The sequence below is a fragment of the Podarcis gaigeae genome, assembly GCF_964106915.1.
Source record: "Podarcis gaigeae genome assembly, chromosome: 6".
Classification (NCBI taxonomy): domain Eukaryota; kingdom Metazoa; phylum Chordata; class Lepidosauria; order Squamata; family Lacertidae; genus Podarcis; species Podarcis gaigeae.
In genome coordinates, this window is record NC_139682.1 from 58323145 (window position 1) to 58343066 (window position 19922).

Sequence of the window (19922 nt, forward strand, 5' to 3'; positions counted from 1 at the left end):
TTTGAATAATCAGAAGCGTCACAAGGATGGCCAAAATCCCTCAACTAAGCAGTACACGTCAAACTATGTATATGGTGCAAAATTACAACCCACCATAGCATTGTCTGTGCTTCTTTCATCTCCTGTTTCCAGCTCATCCCAATATCACCAGGAATGCCATATCCTGAAGGCTTGGGTGCCATTGTGAGAATATGCAGTGTAGTATATGACTAAAGAATGTGGTTGAGACTGCTTTGTTTCTTATAGCACATAGGTCACTACACCATGTGCTGTAAGGGACAAATAATTTATAGTTCTTCCTTTAATCAGCTTGTTTTACTCCTGCTCAACTCTTGGGGTCCGTAGTTTCTCAGTGCAGTACATTTCGAAACCTCAGCCCTTTGAACTCAGAAGGGATAAACGGGAATACATACACCAGCTTGACACTTATCATTTAACATTTTAGTGCCATGCTTGGTCTTTTATGATGAGTCAGATCTAGGATGTTGCATAAACAGTATTATTATTCATTAGAGAAACGATTCCTTTTAGAGAACACGAGTGGTTCAAACAAGAACTGCCCAGTTACTTGTTTCCAGAGGATCCTTCTTATGACGCCAATGTTATCGACGACGATGCCGTGCGGGAAGTTTGTGAAAAATTCGAGTGCACTGAGTCAGAGGTGATGACCAGCCTGTACAGTGGGGATCCTCAAGACCAGCTTGCGGTTGCTTATCACCTTATTATTGACAATCGGAGAATCATGAACCAAGCCAGTGAGTTCTACCTTGCTTCCAGCCCTCCCACTGGCTCTTTCATGGATGACACTATGCACATCCCTCCGGGGGTGAAGCCCCACCCGGAACGGATGCCTCCTCTCGTAGCAGATACTCCCAAAGGAAAGTGTCCCTTGGATGCACTGAATACCACTAAGCCAAAGCCGTTGACTGTGAAAAAAGCCAAGTGGCATTTAGGAATACGGAGTCAAAGCAGGCCTTATGACATCATGGCTGAAGTGTACCGTGCTATGAAACAGCTAGATTTTGAGTGGAAGGTAAGGAATACGAATTCTTTGAATGCTATTCCACGTTTGATAATGGAAGTTTATATTTTACTATCTGCATACCAGGTTTTTTAATACTTTGTAAACAACTTAGAAGCCTATTTTGGCATTAAATGACATTCAGATTAAACAATGCATTAATTAATTGTGCATTGATGCATTATTAATAATATTTAATAATGCATTAATTAATTAATACCTTCGGTAAGTTCTCAGTTAACTGGCTTTGTTTATGTATTTGCTAATGCATTCAAATGCTGCCCCCTCAATATAATAATTCTCAGAGCAGCTTAGATCAAGAGAACAGGACAAATAAAATGCACAAGAAATATTTAAGGAATTTAAACAGTGGATAAAGTGAACAGGGAGATTCAATCAGAGTTAAAAGGTTCGCAGCCTGGTAGAGTGTAAAGGTCTTTGCCTGGTGCAGAAAGGACAGCAGAATAGGCACCAGGCCAGACTGCCCAGGGAGGCAGTTTCAGGACTGGGGCATGACAAACAAGGAGGCCCAGTGACCACCTGCCTCACCTGGTGGTGGGGACACCTGGAAGAAGGCCTCCAGCAACTATCAGAACATGGGCAAGTAGGCACTCTCCAGGTCCCCAGCTGTATTAATAATAACAGGCATAGCAATCCTAAATGAGGTTGAGGAGGAGAAGTGGAGCTGCAGATCTACCACTGAAACCCAAGCCTTTCTAGCTCACGCTGCCCTACACACACACACACACACACACACACACGGTTTACACAGACACACACACACACATGGGTTTTCATTTTCTTACTTTCTCTGTACTTCAGACCCAGGCTGGTGCAGCAGAGGGGCCTGAGGTTAGGTCCCCTCTGGGTCTGTGCAGGACTTTGGATCTGGCCGCCTCACCACCACTGGGACAACTGCTATCCACAGCTTTCTGCCCAGCACAGCTGGAACCTCTGGTTCAGTGGCTGGCAGTGAAGCATCCGAAAGCCATTCTAGCCTCTTCCAGCCATCAGCACCTGGGAGTTAGAATTGCACTATAGATGAGCAGTCTTCCAATGGCCATGATAGTATTCGCCATGTCTCATCGTTAATTATTATTAGCTTACTCTCACATCATCCTCTTTGTGAATATTAGCACCTTCAAAGCAGTTAAATAATGTATATTTTTAATTACTGACCTAAAGGGGGCGGGGAACAAAACATACTTTCTTTTTTAAGCTTCCTAAGCTTGAGGATAGGCAGATAATTCTGCCTTGCACAGTGGTAGGGATAACAGGAGCTCCACATTTCTAATTATAGTAGCTAATTCCCTTCTGGGTAAATAATCTTACTGAAAGCTCCTAATAAATAGATGTTATTTCTACATAGTATCCAAGAACTGTGTGGTCAGGGGCAAAATGCAATATTGTTCCCTTAAATCTGTCTTAAATAACTTGGTATTAGCTGAGTCTTCTTTTTGCCACAGGATTGTGGTAGTTGCTGGTTTCCACAGTATTTCCCTGTACATAAGGTGCTTTAATTTCACAATCCTAATGTCAGTCACTTCCAGCCACATTTGGGGGGTGAGCTTGATCTTGGGGATTAATGGTTATCTTCGTGAGGTTTTCGGTTTTCCTATGTATGCCTCCACCCCACCTTTTTGAGCTAGTGGTTTATGAGCAAGAATTAGTGTTGAGGCATCATTAGATTCACTTTCTTTCGTTGTTCTGATTTAACTTCAAGTCCTCAGTAAGAAATGGAAATGCAGTCTTCTGCTGCCTTGCTTACTGACATATGCTACATTCGATATGTTTTACTGAAGCAGCTGCTTAAAAAACAAACCGTGTATGCACTAAAGATAAATACATACAAATTTTAATTTAAGGAACCTGTGCTCCTTGCCTGTTCTGCTTGCTTAGATGTTGATTATTTCCCTGCTGCTATTGTTTTGTTACTGCCTTTATTACGTTTTGTTGTGTGCATTTTGATTCTTTGTTTCTCTTGGCTGCTTTGCCTGTTGCCGAATGAGAAAAGCAAGGTACAGGCGTTCTAAAATGAATAAATGTTCAGTGAATCCTCTGTATGTACCCTTGAAAGTAAGTCTCGCTGTCTTCAGTCGGGCTCCCTCCCAGGTACGTGTACATAGGATTGCTTCCAATATCCTGTATAAACTGAACCAACATTCCATGCCAAGGAAAGAGAATTCTGTGACCTATACATTTTAAAACGAAGCCAAAATTGCATGTCTTTGCTTATTTTGAAATAATTTAACAATTTGCTTATATGGAATAATTCTTCTAGTCATTGTTAGGGCACAGAGCTACATAGGTAGAGAAAACCTTGCCTCCTAATCATCGCAATTCAGCTGTCCCATGCGTTGTCTGTTGTTAGAGCCATAATGACTAGAAACTTGTTGCTTATAGAAATAATCAGTGGGACACCGCTCCCCTCTCCCAGTAATGTGGTCAATGCCAGTTTCCGCATTTGTACAGTTGGTTTTCTCATTCACTAATACATAGCCCTGCTAACTAGAAGCCCAATAGGAGAGAAGCTTGCAGTTGTTTTCACCCCCATCGTTCTGCCCGGACACTGAGGTCCAGCGCCGAGGGCCTTCTGGTGTTCCCTCATTGCAAAAAGTGAGGTTACAGGGAACCAGAGGGCCTTCTTGGTAAAGGTGCCCACCCTGTGGAACACCCTCCCATCAGATATCAAAAAAATAAGCAACTATCCTATTTTTAAAAGACATCTGAAGGCAGCCCTGTTTAGGGAAGTTTTTAATATTTAATCCTGTATTGTTTTTAATACTCGATTGGGAGGGACTAGGACTGCTGCTCTAATTACCTGACTCCTCATGTTGAAAACCCTCCTTTTCATGATGGAGGGAAGAAGGCTTGAGAAGAGTTTCCAGGAAGGATATTTAGAAGAAAAACACAGGAAGGAATGGAGCAGGTGGAAGAGAGTCTATAACAGCCTGCTGTGTTCCATACCTGAGCTTTTCCAGGAATGCCTTCCCCTCAGAGAACGTCTCTTTTAAAACTAAGAAGCAGCATCAGAGAGTGGGATGGGTTAACCAGCACATTAAGGGCCCTGCTATGCTGGCTGGGGCTTAGGGGATTTATAGTCCAACTACATTCAAAGGGTTGCAGGTTATCCATTTGTGCCTGAACATAACAAAGGTTTAGCATGCAATGCAGAAGCCCAGTTTGGACTTTCTGAATAGAAAGCCTGCTAGCTACACCCCTGAGGTTCATGCCCTATCTGAACAGTGTGGTGTGACGGAGAGAAATGTTTCTAAAGGGGGATCTGGGTGCATGTGTATAGGCTCCATCCTCTGTGATGGAGAAGGGGCAGTGGGGAGGGCCCGGCAGGCGAGACTCCACTGTCTACCTACACACAATCACAGTCACCCAGAAGGGAACACCTTGATCGATCTGGCATTTTACTTCCTTTCTGTTCGTTTTGTAGTAATACTGTGTGCTGCGTTACTGGAAAACGTAAAAGTCTGAGTCTGTAGTTAGGGCCCGTTATTCATATAGGCTTATTTAACCAAGTGATTGCTTTGGGGCTGACTTCAGGGCCAAATATTTGTTTATTTAATGGAGCCTTTCTAATCTGAACTCACGCATGCTTCGTAACAAGGAGGTAAAGACAATTCCATGAATGAACAAAACCATTGTATTGAAGGGGAGATTTGCAGGTCTCTTATAAACTGGAGTAGCTATAAATGGGTCATCACAGAACAGAACTGAAGTGGGCTAGACTGGTGTGCAGCCTGCCCCCCCCCCCCAGTCTACAAATGTGTATTAGGTGAGACAAACCTAACCTTGATTACACAGAAGTGGAAAGAGGGGCTGCATCTGATATCCTTGCACAAAAAGCATTTCTGGACACTGATGGTAATAGTCAACTAAGGTTTATTCTGAGTAGACCTAACATAGTCATGTTCATGAATTTCAGTGGGTCTACTCTTGAGTAAACCTTTGCTGGAATGCCAGCAGTTGACCTGCAAACCTGGGAGCAAACCTGTGTAGGATTGCACTGCCAGCCTATGCTTAAGGCAGAGTTGTTTTCTTGAAATGTGAAATTGCAAAGAAAGAAAGAAAAAAGACTGTTTCTCCTGTGCCATAAACCCATTTTTCCTGAAAGACAATTACATGTTTTAGGTGGTGAATGCCTATCATCTTAGAGTCCGTAGAAAGAATCCAGTGACGGGAAATTACGTGAAAATGAGTTTGCAGCTTTATCAGGTTGACAATCGCAGCTATCTGTTGGACTTTAAAAGCATTGATGGTAAGCAGGAAATGTTGTAGAATAAAACCACAAGCGCGAAGGAAGTTTTTTCCTTGTTTTTTTAAACCCGCTTTCTCCATCTACTCTTTTTATTTTTAGTTTACTTTATGATATCTCCTAGTGAGGACTGCTGTTCCAGCAGTACTACCTTAATCTTTTTGTCACCTCTAATCTTAACTGTGACAATTTAATTGCAGTTGGGTAGGTTAAGAGAGAATTCTACTCCTAGCAGGATTCACAGTAACGCTTAAATGGATAATTCTGCTGCAAACCTTTTCTGACCATAAACCATTTTGGAGTTCCGAATAATGAACTTTTGCAGTGAAATTCTTCCCCACCTCTGTAGAATTGTTACAATTGCTGCTACTAGTTGAGACACAATATATATTTTTTACAATGGAGTCCCTTACATACTCAGAAGTAAGCCCCCTGGACTTTTACCCAGTTAAGAATTCATAAAATCATAGAATTGTAGAGTTGGAAGGTACCTTAAGGGTCATCTAGTTCAACCCCCTGTAATGCAGAAATCCTGCCCACAGCCATCCCTGGGTGGGCTCAAACCACCAACCTTCTGGTTAGCAGCCGGATGCACTGACCCATTGCGCCACTGGGGGCATTGCAGTCTTACAGTACAGTAAATTTCACTTTCATTACATCTAAGAATCACTTCAGTTATTCATTGTATCCAAAATAATACTGTAGATGTTTATGCAATTTTCTTAGCTGTTTTACGTAAGGTTCTTCTTCATCATTGCTGCACATTTCAACACGACAGTCAAAGCTTGTGAATATTCAGCTAATTACTACCAGTGCTCCCCCCCCCTCAGAACTCAGAAGCGGTACAGTCTCTTCCTTGGCACTAGCCTGGTTAAATACGGGATAGTCAATCTGCGGCTCTCTATATGTTTACTCTATTATATTTCTAATTTGCTTCCCACATACAGAGGCATCCCAAAGCAATTTACAGTAAAACACAAAGGGCCTTAAATATTCAATAAAACAATGCAAATATGAACTATTAAGTGTGCATTCCAAAGAAAAAGTCTGCAACTCCCACCTGCTCTTTGGCTATGATATCTGGGCTAGTGGGGATTCAAATCCAACATCTGGAAGGCCACAGATTCCCCTTCCCCAAGTTAATGTGCAGTTTGGGCTGCAGTCATATACATACTTGGTTGGGAGCAAGGCCCATTTAACACAGTGGGACTTCCTTCTGAGTGAATACACATGGAACGCAGCTGTCCAACAGCAGCGTCCTTTTAAAGCCAGCAGTATGGAAGCTTGAATAGCACTAAATTCCATTGAAATAGGCTACAACCTTAGGGACACAAGAGAGGCAGGTGAAGCAAAGTGAAAGGATAGTCTTAGGCTTGATTTAGAATATTTTAAAAGATGCAGCAAAAGAGAGAGTCAGCTGGCAGTGTACAGAGCACAAAAAGGAGATCCAACAGCTACCTCATCAAGAGTTTGCAGAGAAAGTGTGGTTTGAAGGAGATAGGCAGAAATGGCTTGGTTTTCTCCTGGTCCAGAGGCTCGGAAGCAAACCAATGGATTCAAGTTACAAAAAACAAGATTCCAACTAAACATCAAGAATAACTTTCTGACAGCAGAGCTGTTAAGCAGTGGAAGAGACTCCCATGAGAGGTGGTGGACTCTCCTTGGAGGTCTTTAAGCAGAGTTTGGATGGCCATCTGTCATGGATGCTTCAGCTGAGATTCCTGCATTTCAGGGGATGGACTAAATGTCTTTCGGGGTCCTTTCCAACTCTACAATTTTATGATCCTAAACTTCTCATGCGATCTTTGTGGCACAGGAACTCCTGCATTGTGGCTCCTTCCCGCTCCCCAAACTTAATATGAGAGACCCATGGCCCAAGGATGGGGGAGATGGGTGAGCAATGCTTGCATGGGTTTTGCTGTAGTTTATTGTATGTTTCCTGATATGTCTTCCACGTATCAAGCTTATCTCAGTCTCTTCTTGCAAGCCACACCTTCTGAAGAGAGGCTGCCATAAAGCATAGGAACAAAGTCAGTTGCCGGAGAAAGGAACAGTAGCCTCCTATCAGCCTGAGCAGATGTTTAAAACCTTTGTTTTCTGTTTGTGCCTTCAAGATGATGTCATGGAGCAAAGGTCAGGCTCTTCTACACCTCAGCGCTCCTGCTCCGCAGCCCGCTTGCACAGACCGAGGCTGAGTCTCGATTCCGCCACCGCTGATTGCCAGTCGCTTCCTGGGTCTCTCATGGGCTCCTTGACCGGGAGCATGACCTCTGTGACACCTCGTCTCGGTAGCCACACCATGGATTTCTTTGAAATGTGTGCCAGTCTCATCATGGCGCTGGCTCGCTGACAGGTATCATTCAGAAGCTTGATTTCTTTGCAAAAGCTGCATGTCAAAGGATCATTTGGGCACGTGCAGCAAGGAACCTAATCCTTGAGGTAGAAATCCCAGATTCGGTACCCAGAATATATGATGTATATTAAGGGAAGTAGGCAAATGTGTTCGATTTTATGTAATCCTTATTGCAGAATTTGCTTCATTCTTTTTGCAAGGAATTTGGAATAGTTGTGTTAGAAGTTGTGGTAGAAGTGGAGGTAGAAAGCAGTGGAGGAGGGCTTTGGGCCCGTTGTCCAACAGCTGATCACTGTCCAGTCTCATCGCTTGCCACACTAAGCTTCAATTATGCAGGAAACAGCAACGTCTGCCAAAAATCTGAAAAATGTATCCAGTCACAGAACCCACAGTGCCCCTGCCATTGTAAACATATCAGTGCAATAATGTTCCTGAATACTTGAGTATTTCTCCAAAGGATTCTGAAAAAAATGATTTCAGAAAATATATACTTTATCCTTCTGATGGGGTTGATTTTCACTTTACACATGTGGAAGAAATTTTCACCTTTGCTGTTCTTTCACCTACTGTAACATGTAAAATCACCTTTTGTAGAAGGACCGTAGCTCGATGAGAAGTGCAATTTTTGAATGTTTTCAATCCCACATATCAAATATGTGGGCCTGAGGTTTTAGTCTCAGGCATCTCTGGCTAGGAAACAGTTGATGACATTCTAAGCACACTACTGTAAAGTAACGCACCACAGCAGGAAAAACCCACAATTTCCTAAAACAGTGGAGAGCAGGATTTAAATTCTGCTGACCATTATAGTCAACAACAGTGGCCTGACTCTATTATATTATTGTCATATTGTGGCAAAATAAGAGAGAGAATCGGGTATTACCATTGAGAAACAATGCGCAGGCAGTTCTCCATCCAATATATCCTTTGATTTAGTCCTTTTCTGAATTCAGCACACTCTTAACATAGTTGTGATTACTGCTAGGGTGTTTCACACCCTTGTAGAGAGTTGTAGATCATGGGTGGCTAACCTGAGGCCTTCCAGATGTTGTTGGACTCCAGCCCTAATTGCTGTGACTGGGAATGAGGGGGAGCTGTTGCCCCAAACAAACAAACAAAAAAAGGGTGGAGGACTACGGGTTAGCCACCCCTGCTGTACATCCTCAAAAGACAAATCTGTTAGAATGAAAGAGATGGGTCAGTATGCAGAGTGCAAGTCTGTAATTATACAGCAACAGTGCCAACAAAATGCACAAAAGGACACACCATTTTGTGTGTGTATACACACACACCCCTATAATATATGCTTGCAGTGCATGTACCAGACCCACCTTGCCTCCTCTCTTGCTGCCCAGAAGTGGCTGATGGGTGTGTGTACATGTATCCTTTACTCTCCCCTCTTTGGATACTGAATCTCCTAGCTGGCGATCACTAAAAGTCAGTCAGCACTTGAATGCTGGAAAAAGCCTTTTGTGACATGGTTGCACAGGGCTACCATCTCATTTGGTAAACATCCCACAGCAACATTTTTTCACAGCTTTAATTAAAGTTTTGCATTTGGGAGTTTCTGTTCCCTCCAAAGGAATTCTTTCCACTACAGCCTTTCATAACCATTTTGTGCTCACTGCATTTCATTGTCCTGGGCTTGTTAAGCTCAGACCACCTACTATATCCCATAAGCAATACTCGCAGCCTGCTCTTAATCACATTATTAGTCTTCCATCAATCACTGCAGCCCCTGCCTTGTACCAGAAATATCAAAGCGCAAGGCCTGTATATTTAAATGAGGAGCAATCATTAACCCCATGGCAGCTGTAGAGCAGATAAAGATTGCTGTAACCATCTATGTAAAACTCATAATAGTGGGATGGGGAGAAAAAATTATATCTTTCTTCAGGAGTGAGGTCCTTTGATAACACCCTTGTTCACCAGTATAAAGCAAGATAATTAGAGAGTGTATTCAGCAATACAGCAGGAAAGAGGGTAATGGATAAAATTAGGAGCATTAAGGTAAAGAATCAAATGAAGAATATCCTGGCTCGCAAGATGAATGGACCTCCGTTCAGGACTGAGCCTGGGGTTTTTTTTTCTGCTGTGGCTTCATTCCTCTTTTTTTAACCTTATCTGCCTGATCCTGATTCCAACACAGATCTTCGTCAGCATAACCTCTTCAAGAAATGACTTCTTAATTGTAAACAGATAAGGGCATTGGCAGGATTATTGTAATAACCTGCAGTTTCATAAGAGTATATATTTAAAGTAGATGAGTAAAAGAATAAGTTAACTTAGAATATGCAGGGAATGATAAAAATAAAATTAAAGAGGAGGAAGGAAGTTGAGTTTTGAAATGTTAGAATAATTGTAAAACTATTGAAATGTATATAACTGACAATCATAAAAAAGGGCTTTAAAAATGTTTAATCCATGACCTTAAAAACCAAACCAAATAAGTTTTTAAAAATTCAGATACGGGAGTGCATTTCTTGTCAAAAGGTCCAGCTGGTTGGCATTCCGCTACACAGCCAGCTGTGGGAGCAAGAGCAGGACAGATTGTGCTTGCCATAAAGGCTAGACAATCTGTGTCCCACTGATCAAGACCAGGCATTCTGTGCTCAGGAAGAACCAGTTGCTCCCGGGCCCTATTGTCTTTTGAAATATGTCCTAAGAGAGATAACTAGGAATCCACAGTGGACTCAACCCCTCAAGGTGTGTACTTTGTCTGGGACTTGGGTCAGGCTTCTGTAATCCCCAAGATCTGAAAATTTACTAGGAGTCAGGAGTGTTTCCCAGTCTGCTCCTTTTCTCTCTACAGTTAGATCGTCAACATCTTTTAGTGCTTGAACCATGGTTATGTTGCCTTTTGCCCCCTTCTTTCTCAATTCACCTTGTTGCTTCCAACCAGCTCTTCACATCTGCAAAAAATAAGATATGCATCTCATTGTTTCCATACCTCGCCCTCCGTGACCTTTTCCTCTATTCAAACTTCTGTTGAATTATAAACACATCAGCTTCCGCTTTCCTTCTTCCTAATGACTGAGCCAAAGCTAGTCCAACATAGAGCTGCAGTGGGACGAGCTTTGTGTCTTGAATGTTTTCTGACCATGTGTAGTGTGCATTCTGCAGTAGGGCAGCTGGCAGATAATCAGTCTTGAATGTTGCAGTGCATCAGCCATGCTGACCCAACATTGGAATGCCATCTCAGGATGCACTTTCTTCACAAATGGCGTACGGTTGGCCCTGAAGTAGCCCTGTATATTTACAGTAGTAAATATAACATCTTGGTGGGCTGTACTGTTTCATTAGGCAAAAAGAAAGAAAGGTATTTCATACTCCACAAATCACAGGGGCTCATAGTCACAACTGAATGAGAAATTATAATACAGAGGGAGGCTGCACCGGACAGACTTGTCATTACGTTGACCAAAATATATTTTGGCAGCCTCATATGGGGTTCCCTGCATGGTACAGGCCAGTGCCCTTGAGGTCTAAGGAGTTTGTTTGGGTTTTGCATTTCATTTTGAATGTTCTTCCTAGTGACAAAGATACTGGCTATTCCCCCCAACCACCCAAAACAGGACAGCAGCCAAATTTACCTTTCTAATATAAGAGCGGATAGAATCCCTTCCGTGTGCTGTTTCATGAAAGCTGGAATGTAAATTTGACAATACTGTTCCAGACCTCAGGGCTTCAATGTACCTCCAAAGCTTAATTGACTGTGACCTCTACTGATATACTGATAAAGCAGGAATAACTTGTGTTTTTACTGTATTTTTGGTTTCTATGGAAGCCACCCAGAGTGGCTGGGGAGGCCCAGCCAGATGGGCGGGGTATAAATAATAAATTATTATTATATTATTATTATTTTATTGTTCCTTTTCTGCAGGATAGCTGAAGGAATCAGGTTTACTAAATTTGCAATAACACGCCATTTTTAAAGAGTAAAAACCTTGCTTTTAGGATGACAAAGCTATAGCTTGTGTGGATGTTTCAGTAACATTTGGGGGGTGGATTTTTATGTCACTTTTCTCTTAATAAGTATTAGCTGCTTTTGTTTAATTTTATAGTGGGCTTGATATCAATTACCTGATAAACTAAAAGGAAGCAGAATAGGCTCCAAGTCAAGACAAGAGGGCCAAAAAACTACACTGGGGCCATAAACAGTTATTTAAAAATAAATAAATAGTAATAATTGGAGAACAGTTGGCACAGCTTTAGTCAAAAGCCTCTGTCGGAAAACATTTGCCAAACAAGTCTTCTCCATCATTGTTACAGCATCGTTTTATCAAAACTGTTTTTCAGTTTCCCGTTTGTTCTGAACTACTGCAGGATATTCATTTTCCTAGGAGGCACTATGGCTTACTTCACACAGTCATAGGAAAGGACTTGCCTTGACTGAAGGAGTAGCAGGCTGTACCGCTGGCCCCGCTCACCCAACATTGCACAGCTTTCCTGTCCCAGACACTGAACACAGGCATGTAAGTGGGGAAGCCTCTGTGCGTACCTCTCTACATCTGTAGGCTCCCCCAAGCACCCCACCCACACACCCATGCTCAGTGTGTGGATGCCAGTGTGGGTAAGCTGTGCAGTATCGGGTTAATCTCACGGAACCTCTTCACATGACTAATACATGAAATACAGGCTATATTCTGTGCAATTCTGCTTCTTTGACTTAGCCCCCAATTCTTCATCTTGAAATGCTCTGAAAGCTCACTCCATATAGGGAGCCCATCAGTTCGGCCGAAGGAAATAGTTGGGAGAAGAAAGGTAGCATTAGGGAAGAGTTAGCAATATAACTATTTCCACTACCAGTTGAGTGGAATGTCATTGTCTTTTCCTGGGCTGTTAAAATATTTCCCATGCATAGTGCATAGGAACAGGTTTCCTTGGCCAACTCTTAACCTTTACTTATATGACAGACATAAATTCTTAAATTGCTACTTTTAAATATAGCACTTTTATTGCACTTTACCTCTTTTTAAGAAAGACACTACTAATATTGAGAGCGGGGCGGGGGGGGGGAGAATCAGTGCTACTTTAAAATAAATAATTTGATACTACCACAGGATAGAGACGAAGAATAGTTTTATTAGTATTTCTGAGTGGTAATAAATTATTTGTAATGTCAGTCGCACCTGGGAGCATTGGCCGAGATCTGGCACCACAGACGTTGCTTGCCAATAATAAAAAGCCACATCTCGTGAACTACAATTTAGAAGCATCTGAGTGTCAGGTGCTTCAAAACATCTGCCAAAGTGATCACCGACATTAAAGACTAATTGCTATTCTACCCTTAAAAAGGCTGTGCTAACCTTTTGGGGGGGTCCATGAACACATTTGCCATGTGGGCAAATCATTGTGGGCACCATCCACACACCACACTACAAGAGAAGACTTATTTCAAGCCTAATTCCAGTAAGGCAAAGGAATGTATGCCAGATAGCCAACACACACATGCAAATATGTATTTGAGCAAGCAGAATAGATGCATTTATGCAAAGCTGAGCACTAAAGCGCAATTTTCAGCTGCTGGTTTAATGGCGTGTTGCAGATAAGAAACCACTAGCTATTTTCTAGAAGGAACACTGGATAAGGATTTAAAATAGCACAATATAATACAGGATAAATTCTGTAGTCTTTAAACTTTGTTTTCAGTAAGGGTACTAACCTTGCACGAATTTTTCCCCCCAGTGGTCCCTGCTGCATCTGTGGTAGAATCGCACCAATTTCTTCGCATCACCACACACTGAGTCATATGATGTAATTTACAGACGTAGCTTAGTAAGTCTAGGCAATTTGCTGTTTATTATCAGTGGTAGCATATTGTTTTTAGGAGGAAGATCAGCCTGAGCTAGAGAATACAAAAACGGTGCCTTCTCATATCAGCTGCTAAAAATCACAAACGATTCATTTCCACTCATTTAGTGCGCTGCCTTCAGTACCCTAGGTGCAGATTTTTTAAATACTTGAAGTGTGCTTGCTGTGTTCTCACATTGCCTCAGTGTTTGCATTTGCATGGGATAAAACTTCTTGTTGGAAACCTCCTGTAGAGCAGCAGCTGGGATGCCATTGTGGAAGAGCCATGTAGGTCAGTATTTGCTCTCATGCTTTTTATATGCAAAAGGCCCAGAGGTCAATCCCCAGCATAGGGTTTGGAAAGACGACTGACTGAAGCCCTGCGGAGCTGCTGTCATTCAGTGTAGTTAATACACAGTTATTTGAGCCAGTATTTTCTGACTCAGTATAAGGCAGCTTCCTAGGTCTTGGGGCTGAATTCTGTGGCACCTACCCTAACATTTATTTTATCCAGCTATTTTTTTAAAATAATTTGTCACTCCTTTCTTTTCTCCACTCCAGCCCCAGGTTATTCATGACTTATTTGGGCTTCAGGTTCATCCCATCCAGTGTTTAACATGTTTGCTATTAAGATTTGGCATGCTTTTATAGGAAGCTAAAGTGTGTCCCAATCCACTACATACAATGTACAGGAGGAGATTCTGAAGGATGCCCCGTTCACTTCAAAGCAAGTAGCAGGTCCACAGGCACAGCTCTTTGCACATGTAGAGCTGCCCTTCCATTGAAGTGAGCAAGAAAATGTTTGTGGGCAGGAGAACTTCCTCTGTGCACACTAGATCAGGTACCAGGCTATGGCTTACACTACAAGCAAGTCAGCATACAAGCAAAAAGTAACAGTCAATGCTCTTATGCCTTTCCTTGATGTTTCTCCAAAGCAGCTCCTATGCCCAAAAAGGCAAGCCATTACTCAGTTCAAAACGTTGTCTTGTCTCTTCAGGAGTGACAGTTGCTTTCAAGAAGAATTTATATCCCAAATGTAATTTCTCTTACTTGCACGCAAGTGACTTTGACTCAAGAACGTCAGAAGCTATGCGGTAAATTGATTTTTCTGGTTGTGGAAATTCTAAGTTACTGTAAAATTAAGCATTTAAACCCTTAGTAAATGCAGTCTTCTATGCACTGAACAGCAATATTTCTTTACACACATTTAGTAGACAAGAAACCTGGTCACAATATTAAATCTTCTAATTCTCTCTTACCCTTGCATTCAGATAAAGTATATTCTCCCCTCAAAAAGCCTTGAATCTCCTGCTGAAAATGCCTTAACTGATCAAAATTATTTATGTAATTTATTTATTTGGTGTCTCCATGTTCATTCATGCATTTCTCTCCCTAAGTGGTGAATGTATCCTAACCTCACAAAGCTCTGAAATGAATACCAATGATACAGTAGTGTTTATTCTTACTTTGGAAGTGAACCCAGTTTTTCTGTGTTAAGAAACCTTTGTATGTATATTTTGTAAATCTAGCAGCATTTTCTTCTTTGGTGTGCACAACAAAACTGCAAGCCACCTGACAACTGTGTCCTTGAACTACTTGTAACTTGGGTAATAGCAGGGAAGCCTGTGTCGTGCAGCTTCTCTTATGTAAAAATGGAGGAATGCCATGAACTCTGGATACCCAAACTTCATTAGCGGACAAAAGTGGAGATAGGCAAGCTCTCTCAAACATACCTGTGGATTAACTTTGATCTCCCAATTGTTGCCCCCAAATTATTATATTTAGAGCTATTCTGAGGGCTCAAAAGAATTATCCCAGTCCAGCCAGTTTTCAGAGTTCCCAGATGCCCTACCTGCTAACCCACTTTACTGAAACTAACTTCCCCTTTCCTTTTGGTCTTTGAGAGAAATAATATATTTCATGGTTCCCTGGAGCTTCCAGGATGCTGCTTATCAGTACAGGAGGAATAGAGAGAAAGAGGAAAAGTAGGAAGGGCCCTTGCATGCTACCACTTCTGCCTGAAAAGTAGACAGGATTCAGTTTTGGAGAGCAGGAGCTAGGGGAAAGGTCTTTTGGGGGCTGCAAGAGCTGGCAAGGGTGGGTGAGAAGCCTAAGAATCTTATGGCTCAAATTTTAATTCAATCTCGCTTCTCAGACATTCATGTCCAAATCCAATCTGAGCTGGCATCCCTGTTCAGATAGGAGAGCAAGTCTGGATGATCTTAAAACCGATCAGTGTTTTGCATGTATGACAGTGTTGCAGGGAAGGCACCAATCCCTGCCCATTTAGTTTTGTAACTTAGCAGAAAATGAAGGTTGGGTGGCTGCAGTTTCACTGACCTATTTTGGTGTTGATTTCCCCCCTCCCCTTTTATTGTACCACACTGTTTGTGATTATTACTCCATGGTTGACATTTGCACTTTAATAAAGAGATGAGAATCTTACAAAATGCTACATGCTTGAGCTGTTCTTGTGATAAAATCAAAGGACTTAAGATACCTCCTGTCTGCTTATAGCAAAGTGAGGTATGTCTTGAATTACCAGGGAGCAGCGTGTGGAAGAAAATGCTTATCAAGTTATCAGAAAATGCGAGCTTCCAGAGAATTGCCATTAAAAGTGAAAAATAATCACGGGGTGGCACAAAGGTAGGCACAGTATTAAGGAAAGCCCATTCGTATTGCCCACTAGAAATAAGGACATACTATCTCACATACTATTTAATGGTATTTTCCCCAACACTAACTTCAGGCACCATGTACAGGTACCGGGCCTGAAATAGGTTTTCTGCTAAAAAAAAAAAAAAAAAAAAGAGTCCCAGATTCTAGCACAATGTAGGGAAATTCTGCTAACTGACATAACTATCAAGGAAATATCTTAATATTTGCCATCAAAAAAATCCATTTTTCATTCCTACAATCCAGCTCCGGTGGTTGCATATCAAAGAGACTGACAAGCCAAGTCAAAGTAATTAACGTTAAGTTTATCTAATGTGGAAACTGTTGATTTACACAAATCCACATTTCTTCAGAGTTTTCTCCTGAGATTATGGAAGTTCAATATTTTGTGCTGACAAACCTGTGTTTTGTAGGCTTAAGCCACTTTGAAAGCAAGCATGCATGTCAGCACACTTAATTCCGTCCACATGTTAGAAAATCAAAACTCCAAGGTATCAAATTCTAAAGAAGTTCTTGCTTGAGACTGGGATTTGGCTTTTATTTAGATTTCCCCCACATGCTGTACTATCTGGTCATTATAACAAGTGCCATTTCCACAATTGGCTTTCCATAACAAATCATGTTTTCTAACAAAACCAATTAATTGTTATAACATCTTGAAACAAACAGAAACTCTAATTTGATTGTGTAAACTTGAAATAATGTAGTTTTCAAGGCCTCTGTGCACACGGTGCCTATTTTTACCAATCTGCATTAGTTTTACTTTCTTTGGCGAGTCTTCTACTATAAGTTCAGCTATTCATTGCACATACTCCCATTCAACCCTTCTTTGCACAGATTACCATGGGATGCCTGGCTATGAAGATATTGTAAATCTAGAGGGAACCAGCCCATTTACCACAAAACCAGTAGAACAGGCCAACATGCATTTGTGTCAAGGCCTCTCATCTTTGAACTAGGGTTCCCCCCCCCCCCCATGGCCATTTGTTCTTAACTCAAAGGTACTTGCCTTGTTTTATTTAAGCTACAGTACTTACAGATGAAGTTAAATAAAAACAGGAAGCCAAGTTTTAAGCCTTCAAAAACAATCTATTAAATGTCAATTCATACTTCATTTTATTTACATCTACAAGGAATGTTTCAAGTATGCCAACAGCACATCTAATATGTACAGGGATTGATGCAGACTTAATATAGGAGCATACAGGACAAATGCCAAGGCTTACATTTTCATCATTGACAACACACACACACACACAGACCAGCTGTTTCACACACAAAATGGTAAGTATGCTGGCCATGATCCAAGGAACCAAGGTGATTTCTGCACATGCACAGGAACTTTACATGTTCTCCATCTGTCATAACTGAAAATCCTCTTGTTCAGGAGGGAACGGGAGCTGGAAACAAAATCCAACAAAAACCTCCTATACATATGCAGGTTCATTAACCGTGTGCACGAGGGTCTTCGGATCCCTGCAGTTAGCTAGAATCTAAATTATCAAGTCACACAAATGGCACAGCATGAACTTGAAAAACAATTTTGAACTTGCAATATTGGAAAGCAACCATGCTCAACTCCTTGTCTATCATTCAAGCAAGTGGCAGCTGTTAACTGTGAGCTACTGAAGAATTCAAGCTTAGCATTCAGTTTGCCATCGACAACTCAATTCCATTTCTTCCCACGCAAAGAAGTTTCTTACTGGTGCTTATTTTTGGTGGATGCCATCGATACATCATCACTTCATAGGGAACAGTTGCACTGCAGATGTACAGTACTAATGTCTGCTACAAAAGAAAAGGCACAAGTTTACCCCAGCTTTGCACATAGGTATTTATTTATCGGTGATAAATACATTGGGAAACAAAAGAAGCAACTCTTAAGTGTTTGACTGGTGTTTGACTTAGAACGCAGCTACTTTAAAATACGATCATGGGGCATCCAGAAAGTATAAAACAATGCAGCTACGTAAGAACATGAATCATTCTCAAAATAAAATTATAAAGGAGCCTCTTACTTTAATTGTCTCAAAGAACAAACAAAACTACCAGATCCTGCCACGCTAAACCTCAAGCAAAAATGCTTATGAAATTGTTCTCTTAACATCAGGATAACAAATGCACAAAACGTACCTGAAATTCAAGTGTTCTAGTAGCACAAATCCATCTAGGAAAGAATAAAATAAATTATATTCATAAATCTTAATATTTTAGGCATATGCAAAATCCTCCAAACATACCATATTTTTCCATCTATAAGACACCCCTTATTTGGGGGGACTCAGATTTAAGAAAATGGTGGAAGATGTATCTGTGTATAAGATGCCCCCTACGTTTTGACATTTTTAAGGGGGAAAAAACCTAGTCATACACAGAAAAATACGGTGAATGCCTTAAAACTGGTGAATAGTTAAAGATATGCCAAGAATAAGTTTTCCTAATTCAAACTGCCAGAGTCAAATACTGATCCAAGTAAATAATCCATAGCCCATCACTGGTAGAGTTTTGGTTTCTCGAGAAAAAGGAGTCTGGTTCTCAGCTGTAGAAGGGTCTGGGAAGCCCAGAATTTCATTTGAGCTACTTACACGTTCAGATTGCTTCCTTGCAATACCCAATACCCAGATTGTGATAATTGAGACTGCCAACTCTCTTCTTACCCACCCAAACTGTTTTGTTTACACTCTGCTTAAAACATGGCCGTTCCATTCAACACCACTCGGAAAACTTACATTTGCCTTCAGAATTCCGACATATCAATTGGTTCCCTTCCGTAATATCAATGACTTCAAGTTGCTCGCCTGCCGTGATCCTCAAGTCAAGTTTCCCTTTGGTCAAAGTATTTGAGCAGTGTGCAACTGCGGTATTGATTACCCCAATCTCCTTATCATACTGAGAGAAGGGAATAAGAAAATAAATAAAGATGCAATCCAAAGTACACTTACTGGAAAAAGACCCATTGAAAATAATGGGGTTACTTTCAATTAAGCATAGGTAGCTAAAAGGGCTTGGGCACCCTGAATGGTCCTTTGAACAAAAGATATACACAAACTTACATCACAAGCTGCTTTGCAAAGTCTCATGTTTCAGAAGTAGGCTGCCACACAGCATCGGGATGACTGAGCATATGGATGAATGTTTGAGAAATGCAAGGCCAAACCTTCATTGGGCATGCAGAAGAACTAATTGTATTATTATTTGGATTTCAGGCTATATCCTGAGTTTGAACATTTCTAATCACTATTAAGGAGGATCTGCAGCCTTCTGAATAGACCATGAAATACATGAATGATGCCTACGGTTTGTTTTTGTTTCTTTAAAAATAATCCTAGTATCCAACCCACCAGGTATTAAAGGCAAAGGTAAAGGACCCCTGACGGTTAAGATCAGTCGTGAACAACTCTGGAGCTGCGGCACTCATCTTGCTTTACTGGCCGAGGGAACCGATGTTTGTCCGCAGACAGTTTTTCTGGGTCATGTAGCCAGCATGACTAAGCCGCTTCTGGCGAAACCAGAGCAGCGCACGGAAACGCCGTTTACCAGGTATTAGGGCTCCCAAAATATAGCAGCAGCAAGGTTGATTTCCCCAAAGTCTCAGAAGCAGATTTAAAATGAAAATGAACACTAGATTTTTTTAAAAAAAGAATTAGACTGTTTCAGTTCAACTCCATTAAATAATAAACTATGGAAAACATTGGGAGGGGACAGCTAGAAACATGTAACAAGTGCTGTCTCCAGCATCGTAAATCCTAACCATCACCACCTAAAACACTATAAAGATCATACAAACAGTTCCTGAGGGTGTTCAGCTGCTG

The 19922-nt window shown here is 41.4% G+C and overlaps 2 protein-coding genes across 7 annotated transcripts in view; one reads left to right on the forward strand and one right to left on the reverse strand.

The window, feature by feature from the left end:
* PRKAA2 (protein kinase AMP-activated catalytic subunit alpha 2) overlaps positions 1 to 19922 on the forward strand; it is a 60850-nt gene that overhangs the window by 14011 nt on the left and 26917 nt on the right. The window contains exons 7-10 of one of the 3 annotated variants that reach the window (XM_083742782.1): positions 532 to 1033; positions 5165 to 5291; positions 7403 to 7641; positions 11941 to 15884. In XM_083742782.1, coding sequence (XP_083598908.1) covers positions 532 to 1033; positions 5165 to 5291; positions 7403 to 7638 — 865 coding nt within the window. In that variant the 3' untranslated portion in view covers positions 7639 to 7641; positions 11941 to 15884. Of the gene's footprint in view, positions 1 to 531; positions 1034 to 5164; positions 5292 to 7402; positions 10960 to 11940; positions 15885 to 19922 lie in introns of those variants that run through there. The other 2 variants (XM_083742781.1, XM_083742783.1) reach the window with 2 other exon arrangements.
* The window catches only part of FYB2 (FYN binding protein 2), a 34590-nt gene continuing 31875 nt past the window's right edge, over positions 17208 to 19922 (reverse strand). For 2 of the 4 annotated variants that reach the window (XM_083742743.1, XM_083742745.1), the window contains exons 17-19: positions 18840 to 18999; positions 18244 to 18277; positions 17208 to 17895 (exon numbers count right to left, since the gene is read on the reverse strand). In XM_083742743.1, the coding sequence (XP_083598869.1) occupies positions 17889 to 17895; positions 18244 to 18277; positions 18840 to 18999 (201 nt within the window). In that variant the 3' untranslated portion in view covers positions 17208 to 17888. Of the gene's footprint in view, positions 17899 to 18243; positions 18278 to 18839; positions 19000 to 19922 lie in introns of all 4 variants that reach the window. The other 2 variants (XM_083742742.1, XM_083742744.1) reach the window with 1 other exon arrangement.